Genomic DNA, 27,699 nt, shown 5'->3' on the forward strand with positions numbered 1-27,699 from the left:
GGAATTGAGTTGGCTTTGAGGAATAAATGAAAAATAAACAAGTTTAAAGAATAATTAGATTTATTTTGTGTTTCCAGATTATAATAGTTAATTATATAATTTATAAAAACTCTGTACCGAACATTTCCAGTTTACAAACCATTACCAGTACAATATGCTGCACTTAAATCTTTAGGAAATTCACACTGAAAGCACTATTCAGAACTATTTATGCCATTTACTGCTGTAAATTATATACAGACAAGTGTCTATTTTAAAAAAAATGAACTAACTGGTTTGAAGTTACAGTAATCTTTTTTTGTTTATTGTTTGTTGTTTTTGCACAATTTAAGACTATACAACATAACAAAAGAATAAATGAATAATATACAGTGCAGGAAGAGGCAAAAACCCACTGGGCTTATCTGAAGCCCCCACCTAGAGACAAGATTAATATAAAGAAATAATATAACTATATAATAGTGATAAAGAATTTTATGACTACATAATAATGATAAACAATTTTATGACTACATAATAGTGATAAACATTTTTTTTTTGTAGCACCACATCTCTGCCATTGCAGGAGGTCAATCCAGAGTTCTTTAAAAAAAAAAAAAAAACTGCAAATTTGGTGATCATCCAACTCTAACTGGATAAGCAGTTATGTAAATCTGGCGACGTGTAGCCAGCGACACCCGTCTCTTTATCCAAGTAATTGGTTTCCACCTAACACACTGTGGCCATTATTCTAAATTAATGGATTCATTGAGGCGCAGTTAACCTCCCATGGTGAGAGCACTTCCTCAGGAGATCAGCTCCAACTTTATTCTCTTCATATTCTGCTATAACATGATCAATAAGAGGAAAAAAATAGATTCCACTACAACAACATCCCTGGTCTATAAGTACAGTTTTTTTTCTCTCAAAAGACTGAAATGAGTTTATTTGAGTTTGTTGCCAGACGTGGAGACAATGGGCTTGAATAAAACCTACAATCTGGGTTCACACCTTGTTAACGAAGCCATTAGTCTCCCTTTACATTCGCTGATGGGTGATTTACATTTGCGACCAAATAGCATCTTTACTGCTGTTTGCAGAGGCTCTGGCGACACTGGAGAGCATCTGATATAAAAAGTGGAGCTTCCAGGAGGCTGCAGTCACTCCATCTCCAAGTTGCTGCTTCGAGGACGCAGGAAGGAATCTACTCACACTACTTCAGAGATGTTTGTGCTGTTTGTGCTCAGCTTGGCCTCTCTGGTGTGCTCCACCACCGCCAGGCCTTCCACCAGCAGCTACCTGGAGAACCATTTCTCCAACGACTCAGAGGAAGTAAGATCAGCTGCCATCAAGAGACTTTTGGAGGTTTTCGGCATGGATGACCCTCCTGCTATCCAAGGACACAAGCAGCCACCTCAGTACATGCTCGACCTGTACAACACGGTGGCTGATGTGAACGGTGTGACCAGGGACCCGTATCTTCTGGAGGGCAACACAGTGCGCAGCTTCTTTGACAAATGTAAGGTTTGATTTTAGTGCATGCATGCAAGCTGCTGGCTTCTCTAAACCAATGAAGTCATGAAGTTTGTTCTGCTCTCTAATAATCATGTGATTTCCATTGCAGTGCGCAGTGAACAGGTGGAGTTCAGGTTCAACTTGTCCTCGGTTGCCAGATCTGAGAAGGTTCTCACTGCAGAGCTCCATCTCTTCAAGCTGCGACCTCAGGCAACGCTGACGTTCAACAGGCACCATTTCTGCCAGGTATGTACCATTAGATAATGGAGTACAGGCTAGAGTGAATCCAGTAATATACTCCTGCTGGTTTACAAAGCACTAAATGGTTTAGGGCCAAAATACATTTCTGATCTTCTGCTATGTTATGAAGCATCCAGACCTCTCAGGTCATCTGGATCAGGTCTGCTTAGTGTCCCCAGAGTCACAACTAAACATGCAGAAGCAGCATTCAGTGTTTATGCACCAACTATTTGGAACAAGCTCCCAGAAAACTGCAGGACCTCCAACTCTGAGTTCTTTTAAATCAAAGCTTAAAACTTTCCTGTTTGCTGCTGCTGCCTTTTATTAAACCAGATAATGATCTTATACTGCACTAGAGCTTTTACTCTTGTGTGTTATATTCTATTTTAGCTTCTATCCTAGCTTTTATTTTTTAGCTTGTTTTATTATCTAATCTTTAATGTTTTTATGTTTTTATAACTGTTTTAATTATGTCTTAATGTTCTTTTGCACTTTGTCGCAATGTTCTTGAATGTTTATGTAAAGCACTTTGAATTGCCCTGTTGCTGAAATGTGCTATACAAATAAAGCTGGCTTGCCTTGCCTTGGACATCACTGTAACCCTCCATCTCTTCTGTTTCCTTCAGGTTAGTGTTTTTCAGCTGCTTGACACCAGCAAAAACAACAGCACACAGGACAGGAAGCTGCTGTCTTCTCGACTTATCCCAGTCCACTCTACTGGTTGGGAAGTGTTCACCATTACACAAGCAGTAAGTGTCCACTTCTTCTCTTTGAGGCCATACTTTAACTTCTGTAGCTGAATTCTGCCTGAATTATATGTGTTTTAATTGACTAATGTGAACTTTCTTCATGAAGGTCCGCTCCTGGATGGTAGACGAAGGCAGCAACGTGGGGCTCCACGTGGTGGTTCGGACCCTGGGAGGAAGCCAGATGGATCTGAAACTGATCCGCTTCGCTTCAGGACGCAACCACCACCAGAGCAAACAGCCCATGTTGGTCCTCTTCACTGATGACGGCCGCCGCTCGGCTACTCTTGAAAGCCCAGGTGAGGATTTAAGTCAACTTTGATGTCATTTGATTGATCAAGTTGCGCCGAGTGATAGTAAAAATACACAGTTCAGATATTTCTGTGGTCTTACGTCTGATGAACAGGGGTGTAGATAAGAATTACGGGGCCTAAGGGAAACCGTGGGCCTCCCCAACCCCCCCATTCTCAAACAAATCTCTGTACATTTTATACTTTACAAACCGAATATTTTACCAGTTATTCGAGTCCGATGCTACTCAGCTACCAAAACCATAATTTCATCAGCAGGCTGCTGACAACCAAACCCTTTTTTCAGTATAAGAACAATGTGAGGGAAGAACATAAACAATTTAGAAAAATTAACTTGCTGTGCTCCAATTCAGAAGAGCATACTGTATACTGTAATAAATACTGTGTTTTTGACAAAATGCTCTCCTTTCTCTCACCAGACCCAAACGATACTACAGCCACTTCCAGCCTGCCCACGGCCCCCATGTCAGGCCCCTCCTCCCGCAGCGTCCGCTCCGTGGACTACAGCGAGGAGGAAGGTACGTCCTCGCCCTGCCAGCGCCAGCCCCTCTACGTCGACTTCGAGGAGATCGGCTGGTCGGGCTGGATTGTGTCTCCCCGGGGCTACAACGCTTACCACTGCAAAGGCTCCTGCCCCTTCCCTCTGGGTCAGAACATGAGGCCGACCAACCACGCCACCGTCCAGTCCATCATCAACGCCCTAAAGCTGATCAAAGGCATCGATACGCCGTGCTGTGTGCCCGACAAGCTCTTCTCCATCAACTTGCTCTACTTCGACGACGATGAGAATGTGGTGCTGAAACAGTATAACGACATGGTGGCCGGAAGCTGTGGCTGCCACTGACATCAACTAGTTACTGATGTCGGGCTGCACAGACGTTCATAAAAAATACTATGTAAATCTGGGTTTTGGTGACTTTAAAACTCAACTAATGAGTAATGTGCAGAGTCCCATATGTGGCGTTGTAATATATGTAAATATCCATAAATTATAATATATGGCAGTGATGGAAGTGATATCCTGTGAAAGATGTGAATGTGTATATTTTATGTTTTCTATTGTGAATTGTTACAGTCAGAATAAATTGTGTAAACAAAAGATTATAGAATGAATTTATTTGTAAAATACTTTTCTCTCAGAAATGTGACATTTTATCAAGAAGGTCTAAACATTATATCAAGAAAGTCTAAACTGAAGTGTTATTGTTTTATGATATTACAACAGAACAACAAAGAATTTTAAAATGGTCAACATTTAGTCAAAGGAAAAGGAAACGTCACAATTCTTGCTAGAACAATTTTGCCCAATCCTTACTTTATTTACACAAAAAATAGTCAAATTTGAAGAATGCTTGCAGTCTTCTCCAGTGACCAGCACATTTTAAACTAAATCAATCCTCAATCTCAGAAATCCCTCTTCCCAACAGTTATGTTATGACTTATAAAAGACTTCCTATTTCAGTAGGAAAGACAACTTCATGTAGACATGGGGATACATACTCTGTGTGTATTCCCCTCAAAAAGCTCCACTAAGCAATTAGATTTATCCCAGAGGCCTTGCTATTTTTTAAATATTATGGCAATTTCTCACAAAATGCTGCACATTTTTAGAGAGCAGCTGCAATTTCAGTCATTTCTGATTGAAATTATCACAAAAAAATTGAGATCCAGCTCAGACCACACAAGCAAAAGTCAATAATTGAGTATAGTGAGACATTGAAAAGGCATATATACATGCATTCACATTCAATCCAAAAGAGGACAGGTGATGAGCTTAAAGTGAGCAGATCATGTAATAAACAAATAAATAAATAACTCGCACACTGCAGGGCTCCAATGTTCACTAATTTATTGCATATTTATGTTTCGAGCACAACTGCTCTTTATCATAAAACACAGTTGTGCTCTTCATGATGCAGAGTGTAAGCTATTTATTTATTTATTTGTTTACAGTGAGACATTATCAGAGGAGTTCCTGTACATTAGGTCAGATTATACTGAGTTTTCAGGACTCCTATGACATTGTTTGTGTTTTCTTAAAATGGCCAGCCAGATGTATAGATAGAAGTATAGATAGATAGATAGATAGATAGATAGATAGATTTCTTTATATATAAAGTATATATAGTAATAGAGTAATATATGATATGTCTGCACCGGTGCCATCATGCATTTTCTTCAACATTAATTTAGCATAAAAATACTCTCTTAATAAATTTCTTTGTTGAAATGTTTGATTTTTAGTTTCATTTAAATTTTTTGCTTCCCTTTGTGTTTTCTGTCTGTAAGGGTGTGTTTTTATGCTGCTGCCTGTTGCCCATGGAAAAAAGATTCTTAATGTCAATGAAACTCTCCTGATTAAATAAAGGTTAAATAAAAAATAAAATAACCTTTACAACGACTTGTTGCAGCAAGAATAGTAATCAAGGGTGTACCGTGGTATTGTCTCTCAGTTAGAAGGACTCACTTAGTCTTCTTCCACTAGGCATGCTTCTGCAGAACTGAAGCTCTGGAGCTCATGTCTGGAGAGATGCTGCACAATACCCACACCGATACAGTCACCCAGCACGTTGGTTGTCGTCCTCAAGCGATCTCTATCAACACATACAGGAAGTTCTGAAGTTAGGAACTCGTGAGTGTGACTTGATCACAACCACACACAAGTTGAGGAAGTCTAACATTTTGCAAATTATGTGTAACTGTGTTATACTCTTAAAGGAACAGCGTGTAACATTTCAGAAGATCTATTAGCGGAAATGGAATATAATATTCATAACTATGTTTTCATTAGTGTATAATCACCTGAAACAAGAACCTTTGTGTTTTCGTTAGCTTAGAATGAGCCCTTCATATCTACATAGGGAGTGGGTCCTCTTCCATGGATGTACAGTATAAAGAGAACTGGAGACAGTGTTGTAGGCGGGCTCCCGTTCATTTCTATGAGAGTTGCTCAGTGGCGCATGAAGCCTAAGTGGCTCGACTGCCGAGTGATAAAGTACCCGGATCATCCGGCGATCTCCTGTATCCATTAGGCCCATAGAGCAGGCGCTGTAGTGTTTCCTGATAACGTGAGCCGCAGAGCGCAAAACCGTGGTACTGCCAGTCGCCGTCTGATTTCTGTTGCTCCTAAAGTCGTGTTATTATGGTAAGGATGACCTCTGAGTGAGGTGAACGGCGTTACCATGGTTTTGCACTCGGCGGCTCATGTTACTGCAGTCTTGGAAAGAGAGGAGTGAGCGGAGAGGTACTCAGTTTGTTGCAATCTGCAACCACACCACTAGATGTTGTCAAATCCTACACACTGTACCTTTAACAACATATATAGGCAGTCTACCAAGAAAGAATATGCAATCTGCAAGATATAGCACATTATTGGCAGAACATTTTCAGACTCTAATGGTTGCTCCTCAAATTCTGGCAACACACAAACAGATGCACACTTACAGGATCCAGTCAACAGCGATGATAAATGAAATGCCTTGGAGGGGCAGTCCAACTGATGTCAACACTATCGCCATGGATACCATGCCGCCCTGTGGGATACCTGTGGCCCCAATAGCTGCAACTGTGGCAGTGATGCTGGAATGACATCATTTTGAATGATAAACAAGTAATAATGATTCAATTTAATATCCAAGCACCTGAATTGCGAAACATTAAAAATGCAAAGAATATATTTAAGTACGCTGTAAAAGATTATAGAACATGTTTGTGTGTGCATTTAATCATACCTGATGATGATGATTTGACCTATATTAAGCTCCATATTATGAACTTGGGCGATGAATATGGAAGCTACTGCCTCATAAAGCGCTGTGCCATCCAAGGTCACTGTGGTCCCTACAGGCAGCATGAAGCGTGTCACCCGTTTGTCCATGTGGAGATTCTTTTCCAGACAGCGGAGAGTGACGGGTAGAGTCACAGTACTGGAAAAAGACAATCCCTATTATAAAATACAGTACATTTTCAATAATAATAATAAGCAAATCATTATGTTCTGTATTTTCTCAAGCCAGATCCATCTTTAGTTATGTACTGTAGCATGTAAACAACAATGAAGACTGGAAGTCCAACACACCTTGATGAAGTCCCAAGAGCAGTGGTGAGAGGCTCTAGTAGACCAAGCATAAACCTGAAGGGATTCTTACAAGTGAACATGAAATAGATGAGGGGAAGGGTGAGGAAGAAGTGGATTACCAGGCCGGTGATCACAGTGACAGTATACATTGCAAGCTGGAGACCGACAACTTGAATGTGTTTCAGCTTCACAATCTGTCCTCCAACCAAGAAGAGGATTCCCACTGGGGAGTACCTATGGGAGTGATTGAGTGGACGGTTTAGTCACAATTAAGGGTCGACATATCAAACTTTAAAATATCATCATGTTCCACATCTTCATATTAGCAGCTTCTTATTCTTACCAGATGACTATGCTGATCAGAAGCATGGTGGCTTTATTCAGGCATTCAAAGAGGTCCCTGAGAGGTTTTCCCTCATTCCCCATACTGCCCAGGATGAAGCCAAAGGCGATGCAGAAGACCAATAAACCCAAAATGTTGACCCCATCTGAGGTGCCTGGCAGCAGCACTGTGTCGTCTACAGGGTTACCAGCAATATCGTTAAAAGTCATGATGATAACCAAAAATGAATAGACATAATTGGTCCCAAGAAGGATAAAAGAAAATAGTCTTACTGAACTTACTTGTTTGATTCAGATTGTCGTCACCAAGAGTTTCGGAATAAACAGTTTTATACTGAATAAAAGAAGAAAACTATTATCAATTATGTCATTATTGTTGACAAATTTAAACAAATAAAATAAAACCATGATGGCTGCAGCTCTCACCCTTCTGAAACAAGAAGCCACCAGATTTGAGGGAAACATGTTTCTGCAAAGAAACAAAGGTTATAGGTTAGCTTAGACTGAATGTTTACATATGGTTGAATAGATTTATCCTTTTTGATGCACACCTGATCAGATCCAGAAAGGCATCCAGAGGCTGCGCAGCTTCCACTTTACCACCAGAGGACGTTGAAGACTTCCCGGATGATTTCCCTGGCTGGATAAGAACAACTAGGATGATGCCAACGAACACAGCCATGAAGGTTGTCGCTATGTAATAGCAAATAGCCCGGAGACCGATTTTCCCATAAGCCTTTCTGTCCACAGATGACATGCCTGAAATGAAAAGAAGGTGCAACATATGACTGTAACTCCATGTTTTAGGTTCATGGCTGACATATTTTGAAGATAGTATATCTAGACGATAAATGCCACAAAAATGTATGATTGACATGTACTGTATATACAGTATATAAAGAGAGGCATAATGCAAATTCAAGGAAAACATTTTCACATGTTAAACACACTCTTACGCACTGTACTTGAGCATACATGAACATATTTTACAGTGGTTTTATCATTTAGAACAGTGAACTAAAACTAAGACATACACATGTGCAATTTGATGCAATCCAATACCACATCCGGCAATAAATCCCACCTCTGTGAATCTTATAAAGTGAAGTTTTAGGCTGTATTTAGTGGTGGTGTTGCTGTTTTAGATTGCATTATATTGAGGATGTTTCTAATATTCTGTCCCCCTCATGGAATGGGGTGGAAAAAGGTGGAAAATGCAGCTAAACTGAGCATCTGCTAGCGACTAGCATCACTGGGTCAACTTAATTTCACTGTAACATCTGGGGATCTTACCTGTAATAAGACTGGAGGTGATGAGAGGAAGTATCAACATCTGTAGCATCTGTATCAACAGCTCTCCAGGAAAGGTGAAGTATTGTATGTCTCTGGCTGTCATGTTAGTGTGTTGCAGAGCAAAGCCCAGGCCAATCCCTCAGAGAAATAGAAACAAAGGTCAAAATGTCAGTGTGTCTATTAAATGTACCTCAGAAAATACCAAATGCAGTGCAATCAATGCACATTACACTGCTGGAAAAATAGCATAATGTCAACAAAAACAGGCACATTCTCCATTAACATGCCTGTAAGGTAATACATTACTCAGGTGAACATTTAGTCTAGTCCACTTCCATGGATGCCCTTCGGCCTTCATCGACAAAATGTCATTCAAGGAGACAAGTACCAACCAGGAAGAGACTCAAAATGACCACAAAGAAACAAAACGACTACAGAGACACACAAAGACTACGAAGAGACCAAAACAACTTCAAAGAAATGCAAAGTAGCTGCACAGACACAAAGAGACTCACAACTATGAAAAGGAGCTAAACAACCACAACGTGACACAAAACAACTACAAAAGAGACAGAAGACAACTAAAAAGAGATGTAAAATGACAACAAAGAGTCAGAAAATAACTACAAAGGGACAAAAACAACTGCAAAGAGATGCAAAACGACTACAAAGAGACACAAAACAACAACAAAGAGACAAAATGACTACAAAAAGAAAGAAGACAATTACAAACAGCCACAAAACGACTACAAAGAGACAAAACAACTACACAGAGACTCAAAGCGACAACAAATGGACAAAATACAACTACAAAGAGACAAAAAACGACTATAAAGAGACAGAAGACAACTACAAAGAGAAGCAAAGCAATTACGAAGAGACAAAACAATTTCAAAGAGATGCAAAACGACCACAAAGAGACTCAAATCAACTACAAAAAGATCAAAACAATTACAAAGTGACACCGAACAACTACAAAAGGACGCTAACCAACTATAAAGTCTCTCTATGTGTTGGCGAGGTGGTGTGGCTGGTCTGTGCCCAAGGGCTCATAATCCACCCATGTTGACTGCTGGCATGACATGAAAGTTAACACTATTGTATAACTCTCTCACATTAGATAAAAAGGATGTGGGTTTTGGGATACATCCAGTCAACATTGGGATTAAAAGACAGTGTTGCTTTACAAAGATAGTGAAGTTAAATTTTGATTGACAATATTTTATAAAGAGACTTACCCATGATAATAGCAGCAACGGTGAGAAGAATTAAAGCATTTCTCCTTAGAAAACCTTTAATATTACATTTATTCTTGGATGAAGAATCCAAACTCGACTGGCTTGTCTGGGTATCGTGGACATCTATAACGTCCACTTTGCCCAGTTTGGACAGACCATTAGAGTTGGGTGGCATCTTTGGCGTACTCTGTCTCTACATTCAATAGAGAGGGCAGAAGAAAAGACAGGGTAGGACATTTAATGTCTCAATTTGCCATTACAAAATATGCCTGTTTATGACAGCTATCCAATATAGTATAAAAAATTAACAGAATTTACTATATTTTGTAAAAGTAGATACAAAGGTACATGCTATTCAAAACACAACATGGTTAAAAAGTAATAACATAGATCCAAGTCTACAGAAATCAGTTTTAAGGAGTAATTAAAAAGATGACACTTAAATATGAAGCCAAAAGTCCTAAAGTATTCTTCATTCTAGTTGTTCTGATGGAAAAAAAACACAATTCCCTTTTCATTTTCTGTCAGCCTCAGTAAAGAAATCATTGAATCAAACCTTTTAAAAAGCTAGAAAGTTCCAGTTCCTTTCCCTCTTGTCTCTTGAACCAGTAGTGCAAGTTCAAAACCAATATTCTTTGTTTTATTCGTTTCTTATCCCGCCCCTTCCCTTAGGCCATCAGCTATCCAATAGTTTTAATAGTTTACTTTGGATTTACTTAAAAAAATGTAATATTATGACTCACTCTTAAAAAAAACAAAACTTCTCACATTATTTGCTTAAACTTGCAATTGGATATAGCACTAATGTGTCACTTGAAGGTGTCTTTTTATTTTTTCATGACATTTCCTGAAATGCAGCATCCTTGTGGGACAGCTCATTCAGGAATATAAACCCTCCAGGCAGTGAGCAAACTGACAGATGAGAGTAAACGGAAGCTGCTGGAGGAGCGTCGTGCAAAGCACACGTCAACTTAAGACTGAATATATTGCAAACATAAAAGCCTTTAAAGGTACCGTCATATCAGTGGGATGTGATAGGTGTGGTAAAGTAGCGTACGATATAGAGCAGTGGTAGATTGAAGACTTTTTAATACCATTCAGAATTCAATTTAATACCGGTTTCATGATCATATCAGCCAAAGTATAATGGAAAACCAGTAGGGACTTTCCAGCGGTACATAACAATAACTCCTAATGGTATCATCAATTAAATATACTGTCCAAAACATTACTGCCAACAGCAGGAAAGAGAAAAATATTTAAGATTTTAAAACCAACATTTTAAAACTCACGCAATATCTGTGCATGACAACTACGGTATGGTTGAGGTAGGGAACAGATCATGGTTACGGCAAAGGGAATATATTTAAGGTTTTGTTAGGGTTAGGCAACGAATGCTTGGTTAAGGTTTAGGGAAGATTGTGGTTGGGTTAATAAAAGTGTAAACATTCATTACAGATCATTAACTAGACATGAACTCCAGTCTCCTGCGTTAGAGTTGGACTAACTACACACTCTTTCATCACCATGACTTTCTGCCTTGCCATATGTAGGGTACGCTACTTCCTGCATCGGTACTGAACGTTGGCATTAGACATTAATCGTAAGGTGTAGAATCGTTCAATGGAACGTAATTCCTAGGGATGCTGGGCTGAATATTTCAAGGGAAAAAAGCAACATTTTGGGGAAAAAAAATATTGTCCTGTTCCATTTTTGGGGACCTTTGAGGGGTCCCGACCCCCAGTCTGGGACCCGCTGATAGAGTGTCCTGACGAAACTACACCATGTGGGATTTTCTAGAGAAAACACATAAGTTGATTTTACATAAAACTTCTCTTTGTGTCACTTTAACCACCTGTTGTTGTACCTTCTGTGATGTCTCATGCTAAGCATAATAGAGTGAGGTGAAGATGGATTACATGCATTAGTCATGTAGTTCTCATCTGATGTTCTAAATTATAAAGGCAGGATAAAAGGCAACATTTGATTTTGGTTTCTCAAGTCCTAATTCTTGTGCTAAATGAATATGTTTTCAAGTTGGTGAGATATGTGATACCGGACCTAAAACTGAAGGGGAAAATGCATTCAATAACTGGATAAATATCCAATAATGGAGTTCTCAGCTGAAACAAAACTTGTCTCCCATCAAAAAGTCTATTTGACCACGACAAAACCCTGTCTCTAAAGAGTGTAACCTGAGCTGTGACCGAGGCGTTGGCCATAGAGTGGCACTAAAGGGGGTTGATACCGCTTGGCATGATGCTGGACGACAGCCCTTATTCATTGTCAAAGGGGCTGCTATTCACAATGGAGAAAACGATGAAATGCTGCCACTATAATGGGAACCAAAGGGCCCGGTGGCAGCCCGACACCTGATCTCCTCTTTGGCTCTGGCTTCCTTTTGTCCCAGTATTTCATATCTGACATTTCCACACACCCTAAAAAAACACTTGACGCTGGAGCAGCGATGGACCTGAGGCTTGGTGTTTGCGCGCTCAGACATGGGGAATAAACAGACCATCTTTACAGCACAGCAGTTAGATGCCTATCAGGTTGGTGCCAATCCTGTTTCTTTCTGAGCCTCACACACTTTTAATGGTTCTTCTCTTATCAATACGAGCTGCGGGCATCTGTAAACAAGGTTAATACACTTGTTGTCAGACGTCACGTCACAACCTCCAACCTTACTGTTCAGAAAAGTCTCTTACTGGACCTTTTAGTCAACATGTCAGAGGCAATTTGTGGTCCAAAGTTAGTTACAACGAGTTAGTGACATAATATTAATCAAGTGTTATTTGGTGCCTCTCTATCTATAATGTTATCCTCATACTTAGTAGTGGGTCTGTATATCATTGTATGAGGAGTTTTGTGCATATGGCCACGCTCAGGGCTCACTTTCTCACTACCTCTGCCAGCAAATGGGGCTTCTAACACATTGGATTCCTATGTTTTATTATTTTATTTTATTTTATTTTATTTTATATCTATTCATTTATTTGGATTTTTTCTCATTATTGTTATTACTACTTTCACCATTCTCTCTCCTGTTGTTACAGGCTGTGTGACGGGGTTATCTGGGGTTATTGCTGAGTGTAATGCCCTGAAACTGCTTCAAAATTTTAATAAAGATATTTCTTAGAAGAAAGTGTTATTTGAACTATGCGATCTGTTTGCATATAAAACCGGTATTGGAAGTCAACCAAGGACATTTCCTCTAGTTACCTTACTGTAATACTAGACTTAAGTATTATTTTGAGGCACTTGTACTTTATCTAAATATTTCTATTTGATGCCAATATTTTCAGAGGGAAATGTACTTTTTTTTAACCTCTACATTTTTACTTTACATTAACTAAATGCTTACATGTTAATACAGCAATAACCAATGATATAACAATATAACACTGACATGGGCCAATCTGCATAATGAGTCCTATTACTTTTGATACTTCTGTACTTTTAATTGAGTAAAAAGTTAAATTGCATGACTTTTACTTGTACTGTAGTATTATCATAGTGTGGTAATGCTACTTTTACTTAAGTAAATATCTGAATACTTCTTCCACAGCTGTATAAAGTCAGTCATTTAGCACCAGACTGAATAAGAACAGCTGCATCCTACTACTCTTTGCAATAACTGCCTGGATCTGATTGTATTTGCAGGATTGCACATATTTTACAAGAAAAGAAATTCTCAGGTGAGACAATTATTATTTAAAAATGGTACAAAATCTTATTATATCTGAGTCATTGCTGGTGTACACACATGACACAGCTGCACAATACTACACTGTAACTCTAAACTACAGTATCAGGAGGCCTGTCCTACTGTGGGGCAGGCAGGCTACCATTGAGATCACATGAAATTTAAAATCTTGCATTTTACTGTAGTGAATCTTTTTCAGTGTTGACCACAATAGAGAGAAATAGAGTTTTTGCATATGAATAGTAGAAGTTTTCTAGCTTCACTTTTCATAAATTGCTCCTCTAAAATACACAACTACATAATATAGAAGATATCTTGTAATTTAATATTGAAAGTAAATTTTTTAAACCTTCCCTAGACTGTTCGACCGCTATCGGGATTTGGCACCGCAGCTCGTTCCCCTTGACTACACCAGCCAGCCAGATGTGAAGTTACCATATGAGCTGATTGGCAGCATGCCAGAGCTGAAGGTAGACCCACTGGTCCACGCACACCCTGCAGACCCGCTCTCTCCCTGTGTTTCCAATCCATAATTAATGGCCAACTAATAGACAGAATTCTTTGAAACGTTATATGTTACCCGACTCCTTTAAACTTGAAGAATGCTGGTGAGTCCCTCAGGGCACACTTGTTGGAAATGGGTCAATTATATGCCTCTTTACACAATGACAGCAAGGTAAACAGGTGTGTTAACACGCTGGTCTCCGAGATGACCCGTGAAACTTTCCCCTCAGAGTCATTCACTATTCCAAATTTTACTACTTCTCATTAGAAAAAAATAGTAATCAGACAAGAACATAAGATACAAACTGAACCACAATGATGGAGCACGGGAGAGCCGTCAAATCCAACTAGCACCAGTTCACATTTCTGCATGATTAACTGCGCTGAACTGTTTTTATCAGACTATTCTAGAAGTGCTGGTGTCCCCTCTGTCCAGGACAACCCATTTCGTCAGAGGATTGCTGAGGTTTTCTCCGAGGACGGAGAGGGAAACATGACACTGGACGACTTCTTGGACATGTTCTCAGTCCTGAGTGAGATGGCTCCGCGTGACCTCAAGGCCTACTACGCTTTCAAAATCTACGGTAAAATATACGAGGAAGTGGTACTTTAAAAAAAAAAAAAAAAATATCAAGGAGTTCCAATTTTCATTGTGTTTTGTTGAGATTGGTGTTATTTGCAAAAGATCCCACTGCTGTATATGTCAAAATAATACTAATAATTCATATTTACCACATGTTTTCCTTTAAATACACTCTTTCTTTTCTTCTGATCTTTTACAACCCAATATGTAGAAAAGTATTGAAGTAGTAACTCTTCGCTTTCCGTCAAACTGAGCTTGAACATTTGATGAAGGTGACAAAATAAAACACATATAAGGACATGTTTCATATGATATGCACTATGCATGAACAAAATAGGGCTTGCTCCGCATGATCTCAAGGCCTTACTACACTTTAAAAATGTATGGTAAAATAGACAAGGAAATGTTATAATTTTTTTTTTAAAATCATATGAAGGACTTTCAATTTTCATTGTGTTGAGATTTTGTGTTGTGTAAACCCAATATGTAAAAATATGTTCTTCCCTTTGCCACAAACTGAGCTTGAATGAGACTGAGATTTGGTGACAAAATACAGAAATTAACATATTTCATGTTTTACTGTATATGATATTATGTGCTATGCATGAACAATACGGCTGCACAATAAAACACAATTTTATTGAAATCGCAATATGGCCTACTGCAATTTTCAAGTCGCAATATTTGTCAAAGCCAATATGTGTGTAAAAAAATACCATTTTGAATTATAGTCGTGCTGCAGAGAAGTCCTGCTCTACACATCATATTCTACAGACTTTGTTTCGTACAGATCCCTGCAAAAATCACACCATAATCATTCTAACATGTTTTTCAATGAAAATGAGAATAATGATGTAAAAAATATTCCCTTTAATATTGCAAATCATATCGCAATTTAATATCAGTAAAAATAATCGTAATTCGATCTTTTTTGTAAATAATTCAGCCCTAAATATTTGCTAAAAAGTAATTCACAGACAAAGAAATGAACAGTATGTTATCCTACATAGTGACTTTATGGTTATAATGTAAAACTCACTATGACTTAAATCCAGATCGATTTATTTAGAATTTGGGCGAAAAGATGCGGAGTAAAAAGAACTGCCAAAACCAATCACAGTGAAACTGGAATAATGCATCATTTTATGTAAAGGAATCAGGTCAAACTCATGTTTAGAAGTAATTCTAATAAAGCCATTAAGTATCATGGTGATAAAACAAGCTAAGTAAGTCGTTTTTTTAATGTTTTTTTTTGCTGTTCCAGAGGACCCCAAACAGAAGATTAGAGTAACATGTAGAGTGTAAAGAGGCACCCTGATAACAAAATAGGCCCCACCTTTGTGCAACAAATTCATTCAATCGCTTGCATAAATTTTAACTATGAAGTAAGTTTAATAACAGTAGATGAAACATGGAAAACTTATCAATATTAATATGGTACAAGCATGTGAAGGGTGAAGGGTTTTGGAGCTGTAAGCATGACGGATGGTGCATGGAATATTATAAATGATTAACCAGCCTGTTATAAAGGCAAACAGCTTGTCAAAGTCCAGTTTGTGCTCAGCACCAGTGTCCCCCCCTAATTAACAAACGCTGACAGATGAAGAAGTTACATTCATTGCCATTATCATTTATTATTCAAACCAATATAGGGCGGGTGGCGGGGGGAGGGGGGGGGGGGGGAACAAGGAAGGTGACATACTGTAAAAGCATAGTTGTGTTATGAGGAGCAAGACTGATGAGGTCACATGGGCACAGTCACCTGAAATTGCCTCTCTAGTGAATGTTGTGTTGGGTGAATGTGTAAGGCTTTACAAATGTGTAATCAGTGCCTTAAAGGGATAGTTTGGGTGTTATGAAGTGGGGTTGTATGAGGTTCTTATCCATAGTCAGTGTATTACCTACAGTAGATGGCGGTCGGCATGCCCCCAGTTTAGAGAAACAGACAGGAGTACCGACATGGAAGCAAAGCAATTTACTGCTACGAACGGGGGGAAGCATCAAAACATATTTTAGCCACCTAAAAGAGAGGATAGATGGATACAACGGCCTCAGTTTCCCGTCCGAAGCAGCTGTGTGACGGTGAGATAAACTAGTGAAAATATTGTAAATATAGTGCACACCTTAACTGATATTGATCTTTTTAGGTGGACCTTTCTTTTAGGTGGCTAAAATACATTTTGCTGCTGCCCCCGTACACAGCACTACATTGCTTTGCTCCCATGCTGGTACTTCTGTCTGTTTCTCCAAACTGGGGGCGTGTCTACCATCATCTACTGTAGCTAATACACTGACTATGGATAAGTACCTCATACAACCCCACTTCAAAACAACCAAACTCTCCCTTTAAAACTGTATCAAGATATTTTTTAACATGATACTAACTTGGGGACTAACTAAACTATGGGGAGTTCATGCAATTTTATTTGGAGAAAAAGTCGAATTTCAATACACTGAATATCATCACAAAATAGCAGCTGCAAAATCTGCAATCCTAAATGGGAATTAGTTCTGAATATATGAAGGATATCTCTAGAAAATGACAGAAAATAGTGAAATATATCCACCACTTTGGCATATTCAAATAGCTTGTTTTGTCCGAAACCCAAAGATATTTAGTTCAGTATTATAGAATACAAAGAAAATTGTCAAAACAGTCGCTCGACTAATCGATTAATCGACCAATCGTTTCCTTCTTTTCCATTTTCTGCAAGATTTCAACAATGATGACTTCATCTGTAAGTCAGACCTGGAGAAGACAGTGAACAAACTGACCCGTAACGAGCTGACGGAGGACGAGGTGAGGATGGTGTGTGAGAAGGTGATAGATGAGGCTGACCTGGACAACGACGGACGTCTGTCCCTGGAGGACTTCCAGCACATGATTGTCCGAGCTCCAGACTTCCTCAGGTAGGCCGATGGTAACCATTTACCATAATGAAGGGTGAATCCACCTACAAACAATACATACGAACACATTCATTTATATTCTGATACGTTTTAATGATTGTCATCTAATGTGCATGTTTTGCCTATCCTTAAATTTGTTTTTAACCCTGAATGAGGAAATCAAACTACTCTAATGTCTGTTCACAGCACCTTCCACATAAGGATATAAAGAAATGAAGCAATCATGAGCATTTCTTCATTTGAATATCACTAAAAATGGACTTATAATACCGCAGAATGTCTGGAAAGTGGGGGAATCCCGACATCTCAACCAAAAACCAACTATCATCTTGTGTATAAGTAGATTTTTGCTTTATTGTGTTATATTTTGTAAAAAAAACAACATTCTGATCTTCAGATAATCAGACTTTGACATTTAGCATCCAGAGTAACTATGAATTATCTTGTCTTTAATGGGACCATTACTGTAAAACAGAATTGGAGAAGATGTCCACTTTTTCTTTTATTATCGCAGCTGCAGAAATAACACCAGTCATGTTGTGACTGCAGATCTATCATCACGTGGAGGCATAAACCAATCCATCAAGACAAGGCTCATTAGTTATGACCATCAACAGTAGATTTGTGTTTTGTATCTAAAGGGGTTCAGTTACACCAGACTATAAAAGAGACACATGCCAGAATATTCCAGTGGGTCGTTGCGGGCCAATAAAAGGAGAGCCATTTGTCATGAAAGCTCCATTGTGGGAGCATGGGGTCAACTGATAGCGTAGTTTCCTCTGACAGCCGGCCAATAAAGACTTGGAATAGAAATAAAGTATGTTTTATAATCTTATTTTATTAAATCAAAAGTACACATATCTACAAATTGTAGATACATTTTCATATGGGTTTAGAAAGTACAGTACAATTTAAGTAGATCTTTTTTTTTTTTCTCAATGTGATATTTACAATGTTTTTTTCACTTCTTTTTTTTTTTCAAAATGTATTGTATTATTCTCCCTGTGTACTTCACAATCGATGGAATGAAAATATGGCTGTAAAAAGGGATGTACAGTATATTATTAAAGGATATGATTTAAAAACAAAATCAAAGAGGGAGCATTTCAGCTGAAAGCGATGCAGTTCTGACTCCCACAAACGTCTGCTCCCTATATGTTTCTGTTTATGACTTAAAGCTACAGTATCACTCGATGAGACAACAGCACTAGCTCCACAATTCAACGTCTTCCTACTGACTATTCCATCATGCTATATTGTTGTAGCAATGCAATTTCTACAAACAGAGTCCTGTGTTTGGCTCAGTGAATGACACAAAACAAAACGCCCATACATTCAACTGTACAGGTCTACAAGTATGTCTGAAAATTACATTACACACATATGCACAGGTCCAAGATTCACAATGCATAGCTCACCTATGACAGAACTGAGTATTAGCGGTTAAGACAAATGGCCATGGTAATCATGAGGTCCCAAATTATTTGATATTAAAAAAAAGAAGAAAGAAAGTGCAGGCAAGCAAAAGCAGATCCTCCCTCGATATTGTGCATATAGGAGTTTGATTTTCAGACTAGTAACACATGAAGGAATGAAACATGAGGAACAGTGGAAATAGATTGAGACTCAACATCTATGTTAAACAGTGGGTACATGTTTGAATCGCACTAGTTCACTGTGGCTCTTAATAAAATACTGATTAAAATATTAAATTCGGGTGGTGACCTACAGTGCATACTGTGCCTGTGGTGCCACCTAGTGGTCAAACTAAAGCGCCACAATCCAACAACACAAACACACGATAGAAAGTGTACAATAATACTAATGGGACCACCTTGCAGCTTCGGTTAAGCCAGCGTTCATGTAAGAAGCCAAGAAAACATCACTTTTAAACTATAATTTGACAGGGCAGTAGCATAGTAACAGAGGCTTGCTAATTCTTTTTCCGTTTTATAAATATATATAAGCACATAAGGGCAATGTTTTTCAGTGAACCAACACCAGGACAGTGGATCACTAGCAGTGAAATAGCAAAGGAGATTTAGAAGTAGGTGTAGTAAAATATTTTAGGAATTATATGCCCATTATATTACCAAGACTCCAAACGTTTGTTTAACTAAGTAATTGTATTGCAAAACTATCACCTGGCACAGACTACACACAAAACACGAGTTACTGGTAAAGTGCAAGGAGAGCTGCGTGGATAGCAGGAAGGGGAGAAGGGGCTTACAGTGCGAAACTTCAAGAGGGATTTTATTTGCTGATCAAATATCCGGAGACGTCATTTAGCTTGACCGTGAATCAGAGCTGCAACAAAACCTTCAAGTCAAATTAAAGGCAACACTTTGGAGTAATCTTATTGAGAGCTGAAACAAGCAGTCAACTGAGAGAGAATAAATTGGCAGCTATTTCGATAATCGAGTTAAGTCAATTTTCAAGCAAAAACAACAAACATTCGCCAGTTCCAGCTTCTGAAATGTGAGGAGTTGCTGCTTTTCTTTGTTTTATGTGATAGTAAACTGAATGTTTTGGACTGTTGATAGGACAAAATGAGACATTTGAAGATGTCATCTTGGGCTTTAGGAAACTTTAACAGGCAATTTTCACTATTTTCTGACGTTTTATAGACCAAACAAATTAATCAAGAAAATAAGTGGAAGAATAATCAATGATAAAAAAACCCTCTAAATGCAGCCCTATCTTATTAAACTGTGCTCAAATTTGTAGGATTATTTATATTAGACAACGTGCACATTCTGATATTTTCCTAAATAGCGTACTTACATATGGGTAGCACATTATTACTTTCACACCACATTGTACAATATTTGCCTGCAGGTTACTACGCCAGAGAAAGCCTACGCAGAAACACGTCACCTCGCCAATGTTCTGCTGATAATTTGAAAGCAGACGTTTATCTACAGAGGCAGAGATCTGAATTATATTTTTAGGCCTTGTGTTGTCAAACTGTCTTCCAACACTTGAAAGCTGTGTGTGGCAGTATGTAATGATCAGGACAAGATGAAACACGCGTTTTAAGTCGCATCAAATGATTGTCAAGGACTACATGCAAACCAAAGAGCAGAACTCAAATGGAAACCCAAACAATCCAATTTCCTCTCTGATCCTTGACTGCCTGATGCGTGATATGATTCTCAACTCCTGAAAAGAAAATGAAAGTATGCGCAACTCTGTTTCTCTAAAGTTCAAGCCTATCGGTCTCTGGTTGACATTTATCACTTAAAAGGGGAAAGGGCACTAATAAAAATAGATCTAAATATCACATTTGTATTTGCAATCCCAAAACCTTGACATTAACATCTGGACAATGCTCCTGGCGGAGTCCTCTACCAGTCAAAGCACTCTGACCCATGAAGACAACGGATCTCCTTTAAATGGAAGAGATGCACCACTGGAAGCTTTCAGAAGAGGAAGAGAGGAAGGGAAGTCCTCCCCTTACTGGGAATATAATGGTTTGTGTGGACTGGGAGGACAGGCCATGGATGGGTAGAAAGAAGGAAGGGGAAGGAAGTGCTGAGAGCAAGCACAGTCCATTTATGTCCAGCCAGCTGGCAGCCAGTGTCGAAGGCCTCGGTCCTCAGAGTAGGCTACAGCGGAAGAAGCTGGTCTTTTTCTGAGGCTCGGAGATCTTGACTCCATGACTGCTCCCCTGCGGCGTGTTGCCCTCCTGCAAAATGACAAATAAACAGGTCACTGCTGTCTGTTTGCACAGTGGCTGCTCTCATAAGGTTCAGCAACTTTCTTCACAGAAATCCTCATGTACTATTCCACAACACTGCTATTGATAGTGAACAGTTTGAAACTTGGAAAAAAAACATTTCACATATAATATTAATTTATTATTTTTTCTCAATTTCTCACATTGCAAAAATACTAAGTTGTATTATCAAAGAGTTCTTACCAATTTTGTGTCCATTTTTGATTTGATGTCTCTGGCGAGTGTCAAAAATGACTGTGAACCAGAAGAAATATGCATGTTGTCACGTTGATGATATCTGATCTGTTAAAATCTCCCTCCAGCAAGTGTTACTTCCTTTTTTTTTCGGTTTAAGTTCTTTCTCAAACAGAAAAAAGGGGGTGATTGCATCATTTTTCAACCCAGTTAAGATGAATTCAGCTTCGGTAGCTTGGAAAACAGCTAGCTATATGGTACTGAATTTGATGAATTTACTGTTTATCAGACCACAAATGAGACAAGAATTAATACAACACACCGACTCTCTCTCACTCGCTCTCTTCTTTACCATCTCCTACTGGCGAGGCGGCCGTCTGGCTGCTGTTGCACCGAGGAACCGCATCGCCGCGCACTGGCCAAAGCGCACTGCAGGACTGATAGATATGTTGCAGAGGCCTGCCGATGGAAAAGCAGTTTCGGGATATTTTGGAGGTGCACCGTCCACCAGCACCGGCCGCTCTCGCCTCAGCTTCCAGCACCAATACCCCACCGGGCTGCACTGGGATTTGTTTATTTCTCTAAAAGGGACTTTTCTCTTGTTTTCTCTTGGGCTGAAAGGTATGCGCTCCCCGGCTTCCAGACCTGTTAGAGGCTGGGTGCTGGTGGACGAGACAAACCTCCAAAACGTCCCGAAACTGTATTACAAATGACGGACAACTTATCTATGATCTGTCCTGTGGTGCTCTGTGGCCGGACACAAAACCGGCATGCGGCATTGGCTGCTTTTCGTTAATTGATCTCCGGCAGGAGGAGACGGTAAAGAAGAGAGCGACAGTCAGTGTGTTGTGCCAATTTTGCCGATGGGATTTTGTGTAATCCACTGCGTTGATTGCACCCATTCACTGCACACACAAATGTCATTGTGAAAATAAACAACACACTAAACGAAGGTGGAAGAAACTAAAAAATAGAATAACCCTCAGTTACAGTACCTAGCTAATACAATAAGTTAGGCTAGCTATGAGTGCAATTGCGCAAGCTTGGAGGATGACGTATGACTTGCAGCTTCTACTATAGTCATACGTCATACTGTATACCCATTTTAGCAACAACCTTCTATTTTTATTAACTTTGAGCACAAAATTAAGTTATTTGTCAAAAAAAAAGGCAAACTGTGGCTAATCAACATTGTCAGGAAATGACTCCAATAAATATGAAATATCATAGAAATGCCAAAATACACTGGATGGGGGCTTTAAGCATATTATAACTCAAGGAAGAATGGCTTCTTACATTTTCCACGTTGATGTTGGCCTTTGCACTGGTCTCCATGAACTTTATTCCATACTCTAACGCGAGCTGAAAGAAAATGGGAGGAAATTACATCACCTTACATTTTACCAAGTCTTTTGACATGTTTTTTTTTTTTTATATCATACCAATGACAATGTATTATCTTCACTTGAAACTTCTCACCTTCTCCCCCCTGTCTTTGGACACCTGCCGCTTGTCGTTGATGTCACACTTGTTGCCAAGGACCATCTTCTCAACATCAGATGATGCATGCTGGATCAAGAGAAATTTAATAAAAACAACATGCTTCATGTTGTCATTTGGATATTTGAAGAAGTAGCAAGCACGTAAAAAAGGGTCTACATGAGCCAGTACATACCTCCTCTATGTTCCTTATCCAGTTCTTGATGTTGTCAAAAGACTTCTCGTTGGTGATGTCGTAGACGAGCATGATGCCCTGTAAAGAGCAGTAAATCAAATGTGTTGAGATAAACAGAGCTCAAGAGACGTGGCTTCCTAGGAAAGTGGATTTGTGTTACATTTGTCTGACAACACGTGAAGACACCCACCATTGCTCCTCTGTAGTAGGCTGTTGTGATTGTTCGGAAACGCTCCTGACCAGCCGTATCCCTGAAAAACACCAGAATTATGACATCTCAAAGTATAATATATCACAAAGTTTAAGAAAAGGAAACGCCTTTAAGATCAATATTACGATAAATCAGGTGGGAAAGTTTCCATCAATATCTCCCTGCAGTTAAGTATCCCAGCCAGGGTCTGAAATTAGCACCCGCCAAATGCGGGTAAATTGTTGGCAGTGGCGGGTGAAATCATCAGGACACCTGCCACTTTGGCAGGCAGGGAAAACGCTAATGATGGTGGTGTATAGAGAACCGTAGTTGTCTGCTTGCAAATAACAAAGTACAGTACAGTACTGTGTACACTACCCTCCACGGTAGTAATTCGAACACTGTAATTTACCATGCATATAATGTTTTTTTGTGTTAAATATATTGAACATTGAATGACATCAGATCTAAAATGTTATTCCTTCATTTATCGCAGAGATTTCAAAAGTGGCAGAACATTTTTTTTGAGTGGCAGACAAAAAAAAATACTTGTCTGCCACAATGGCAGGAAGTGAAAAAAGTTAATTTCAGACCCTGATCCCAGCTATGTATTGAGGAGGCTGGCTTACCTTACATGGACTTTTACCAACAAAGTAATATAGCAGGGAGGTATGAAACTTTGATAACATCATATTACAGGTCAATGTAGAGGCTGGCATTAGATTTATGCATTTTGCAGGCTATACAACCAGAGTGACCATAGAGTGACATTCAGCTACAATTACCATTAAGACCACGTACGTACATTCAATTTTAAAACAAGTAAACGACTTTAAAAGGCTGATAATTCACATGTTAAGAGTGTCAGTGACCTGTAGGCCCCCTACTGCACATCTGTGAGGATCTGTACCTTCAGTAAAGTGTGTGTGCCATCCATACTTTATTAGCCAAATATAATAAAAAAAACACTGCCAGCGTGTCACACAGGAATTAAATGATGATAAACTTACCATATCTGTAGCTTTATCTTCTTGCCGTCCAGCTCTATCGTCCTGATCTTGAAATCAATGCCTGGAGGATACAGAAGGATCATGTCAATCAGCACGGTTAGTTAGCTAAGGCTAGCTTCCTGTAGCTGCCTGTCAAACATTGGACTGTGATACAACAAACATTACACTTGTGGACTGGGAATAAACTTGCCAAGCTTCTTGTCAAGGCATACAGGAAGTAATGTGTGCATAAAAGAGCAGCATCATGCTTAAATTAACCAGCTAAAGTCTGCTACATAGCAGGGTTTCCGGTGTCTTGTCCAGGATGTAGACGGCGCCCTAACGTTAAGGGCCAGCTAGCAGAGAAGCCACCCGGCATGAATATATAACACAACAGAAACACTTCTACTCACACATTAGCCTCCTACACAACACACTGGTAACAGCGTCACCTCTCGCCAGCTCTTATTAATCACATTTAAACGGATAAAGGCACACTGACAAAGAGAAACTACTCTTAGCATAGCAGAGCAGTCCAGTAAGTAGACGGAGCCTCTGAGGTGTTGTAAACAGACAGAAAGACTCAGTTTATATCTCTTTAAACTCATTAAACTCTACCTATGGTGGAGATGAACGTGGAGTTGAAGGCGTCTTCTGAAAACCTGAAGAGGACACAGGTCTTCCCGACGCCGGAGTCTCCGATTAGCAGTAGTTTAAACAGATAGTCGTAAGTCTTCGCCATACTGGATGATATTATTATTGCGGAAATCCCGCCCGGCGAAGCAGTGATGACGTCACTGTGGAGAGATACCGCCCCCTGCTGGCCAGGAACTGACCTGCTGTTTATATACTGTATGTGATGGGACCAGCTGGGCGTGCACTCACTGCACTAACTAAGAGTCTAGCTATGGAGGACCACAAGAGGCAATAGTAAAAGAGCATTTAATTGATTCACTTATTAGCAACTAATAAGACGCAAAAAGGCTTAAAAATATAGAATGGGATATATATTGATGTATTTTATGTCATAGAACAAAATGATTAATTCTTTTAAAGGGACTATTTGTAACTTTGTACGCGCATAAATGTAGCGGGTCGTCACACATGCGCGCTCGCATATGCGTGTTCGCGTGTAGCCGCTGTACCCTCCTCCTCTGCCTGCTCGCCTTCACTCAGACAGCTCAGCTCGCTCCACCTCTAGACGTGAACGCGCGCTCACTACACACTGCAGAAGAGTTAGTTTAGCTCTGAGAATATCTAGTGAATGTACAGGGGACGTTTGTGCAGAAATAACTGCTGCAGCTCCTCCAGACCAACAGAGGTTTTCCGTGTCTTGTGAAGTGACGGAGCTCTACAGAGATTTACGTTGTCTTCTCGTTACCGACCGGGTGCCGGTGTCTCCTCTGCTCTCTCCGGCTGCGGGCGGAGAGAGCAGGGAGACACGCTGGAGAGCCCCGCTGCCTCAGCCTGCACTTAGGCAGGAAAAGCCAACACTAGGATCAGATCTAAATCATGCTCATGGAGAGACCTTCGTCTGGTCAGCTAACATTACTGCCAAGCAGCTGAAATATAGAGTGATATTGTGGTTTTAGCTGACGTGTGTCGCCTCACTGTTTTGAGCGATGCTCGTTCAGGTATATTGAGAGCGAGCAAGCGCGAGCCCGACGCTGACTTTCGTTGATTTCACGGCCACAGGTGTCGCTGTTAAGAAGCATTTCTGAAAGTTACAAATAGTCCCTTTAAGCTTGTGTTTACCACAGACCTTATTTCATGCATCTAACTAAAAACCCATTCAAAAACCCATTGATTTCGAGACGAGGGAACCTGAAGTGCTAAAATGTTAACGCATTTCCGGGTTTTAGGACTCATTCCTGTAGCACCATGGATGTATAAAGAGAAGAAAAAAGAAAAAAAAAGTGTATCGCTATTATTTTGAGGTTCTTGTGCTTGAATATTTTCATTTATGCTACTTTACACTTGTACTTTTCAGAGGTGAATATTGTTCTTTTTACTCCACTACACTTATTACTCTTATTAATACTAAAGTTAGTAGTTACTATCCAGATTAAGATTTTACTTGCAAAACACATATTCAATTTCTAAAATATGATGCTTTACTACATTAAAATGCAGCTTACATGATAATGCATGTTACTAATCCGATAATGCAACACTGAAAGGGTCCATTGTAGATAATGAGTACTTCTGCTTTTGATATTGTGTTTATTTTTTCCTGATAATGCTTCTTTACTTTTACTGAAGTTAAATTTTAGTTAGATAGTCAGTTAGTTAGAAACTTTATTGTCCACAATGTGGAAAATAGTCTTTGGCTTCATCACAATCAACATGAGTTACAAATAAGATAATAGCAAGAAACAATACAAATATTGGAGAAGCTTGGAGTTCAATTAAATACAATTCCGTAGGCCTATTACAAATGTAATGTGAAAATTCTGCAAACATGAAATTCAGTGCAGGGGAGGAGTGAGGGGGATTAACTATGTATTTAATTATTTCATAATTTAACTGCGGAAAAATGATTTCTAATAGACATTTTTGGTGGCTTGTGTCTAAAGCGCTGTTCTGAGGCAATTAAAATTGTGGGTGCAATGGATGGTACGGGTCACTTGTTATGTTAAGAGCTCTCTTTTTGGTATTCAGTACATGCCTGCTGCTTAGTTGCATCTGTGGTTTCCTTTAGTTTTACTGGCTGTGTTAAACACTTTTGACAGGTTCCCTTTACATTTGACATTCAAGTGTCTGTACCAAGCAACCATGTTAAAGGACATGATGCTTTCCACCAGATTCTTGTACACCATTTCAAGAATATTCTGGTTCACCCCGAAGTCATTAAGCTTCCTGAATAGGTGTAACATCTGCATAGCTATTTTAAAAACATATTCAGTGTTATTTATAAAAAAAAAAAAGAAAGGTGGCTATCTATATAAGTTTCGAATGTTGGGCTTTACATTACATTGTGGTATTGCATTTTATAAAGTTTTCTCCTTTTTGACAAATAAAATCTCATTACAAGGCCCATTTTAGTTGTTGTTTTTGGAGCTTTCAAACACATCACATGGTCTTCGTGAGAAGATAGAGTTGGTCATGGAAATAGTTTAGTTATATTGGTTTAGTACGTATTACTCCTCAATTCCCTTTCATGTGTGGTGCTTCTGTGTGAAACAAGAAAAGTTCTCATTTAGCTAACTTACACTACACAAAATGTCTGAACTTACAAACAACTTATTACTTTTTCAGGACAACATAATCTTTAACATTGACCTTATGTGGTGCTATGTCATTTTGATTGCTGTGGTTGATAAAAAAAAATACTTACAAATCTTAACTTGAAAAAAAAGAGTACTCAGTGACGTTACTGTTTTGGGAATAAAGGGTCAGCAGCTAAGCCATATATGCAGTTTTGTGTTTGATGAATCCACCGTCATAGCAGACGGAGCACACAGAAAATACTGTGCATGTTAGCACA

The 27,699-nt window shown here is 39.2% G+C and overlaps 4 protein-coding genes across 5 annotated transcripts; 2 read left to right on the plus strand and 2 right to left on the minus strand.

The window, feature by feature from the left end:
- Positions 1-702: 702 nt before the first annotated feature.
- LOC119499151 (anti-dorsalizing morphogenic protein) lies at positions 703-3,850 on the plus strand. The gene is made up of 5 exons (XM_037788386.1): positions 703-1,498; positions 1,604-1,740; positions 2,361-2,483; positions 2,590-2,779; positions 3,211-3,850. The coding sequence occupies exons 1-5, from the start codon at positions 1,204-1,206 to the stop codon at positions 3,633-3,635; spliced, it is 1,170 nt and encodes a 389-aa protein (XP_037644314.1). The 5' UTR covers positions 703-1,203; the 3' UTR covers positions 3,636-3,850.
- A 78-nt stretch (positions 3,851-3,928) lies between these two features.
- LOC119499045 (excitatory amino acid transporter 1-like) lies at positions 3,929-11,964 on the minus strand. Its single transcript, XM_037788228.1, has 12 exons — positions 11,938-11,964; positions 11,247-11,301; positions 9,743-9,796; positions 8,505-8,642; positions 7,763-7,970; positions 7,638-7,680; positions 7,485-7,545; positions 7,213-7,387; positions 6,870-7,103; positions 6,523-6,717; positions 6,236-6,370; positions 3,929-5,385 (listed from the first exon to the last, which is right to left on the minus strand). The coding sequence occupies exons 1-12, from the start codon at positions 11,962-11,964 to the stop codon at positions 5,259-5,261; spliced, it is 1,452 nt and encodes a 483-aa protein (XP_037644156.1). The 3' UTR covers positions 3,929-5,258.
- Positions 11,965-12,243: 279 nt separating this feature from the next.
- On the plus strand, positions 12,244-17,653 carry cib3 (calcium and integrin binding family member 3). Of its 2 annotated transcripts, XM_037787687.1 has the most exons (6): positions 12,244-12,294; positions 13,406-13,440; positions 13,807-13,918; positions 14,389-14,536; positions 17,250-17,445; positions 17,632-17,653. In XM_037787687.1, the coding sequence occupies exons 1-6, from the start codon at positions 12,244-12,246 to the stop codon at positions 17,651-17,653; spliced, it is 564 nt and encodes a 187-aa protein (XP_037643615.1). The 2 variants fall into 2 exon arrangements, with proteins under 2 accessions (XP_037643615.1, XP_037643616.1); XM_037787688.1 differs by lacking the exons at positions 13,406-13,440; positions 13,807-13,918.
- Positions 17,654-17,934: 281 nt separating this feature from the next.
- LOC119498653 (ras-related protein Rab-8A) lies at positions 17,935-25,050 on the minus strand. The gene is made up of 8 exons (XM_037787686.1): positions 24,831-25,050; positions 24,234-24,294; positions 23,224-23,284; positions 23,034-23,111; positions 22,838-22,927; positions 22,655-22,720; positions 21,368-21,418; positions 17,935-21,133 (listed from the first exon to the last, which is right to left on the minus strand). Exons 1-8 carry the CDS (start codon positions 24,952-24,954, stop codon positions 21,044-21,046), a joined length of 621 nt encoding a protein of 206 aa, XP_037643614.1. The 5' UTR covers positions 24,955-25,050; the 3' UTR covers positions 17,935-21,043.
- Between the last annotated feature and the right edge of the window lie 2,649 nt (positions 25,051-27,699).

Source organism: Sebastes umbrosus, chromosome 12, assembly GCF_015220745.1.
Source record: "Sebastes umbrosus isolate fSebUmb1 chromosome 12, fSebUmb1.pri, whole genome shotgun sequence".
Taxonomy (NCBI): Eukaryota; Metazoa; Chordata; class Actinopteri; order Perciformes; family Sebastidae; genus Sebastes; species Sebastes umbrosus.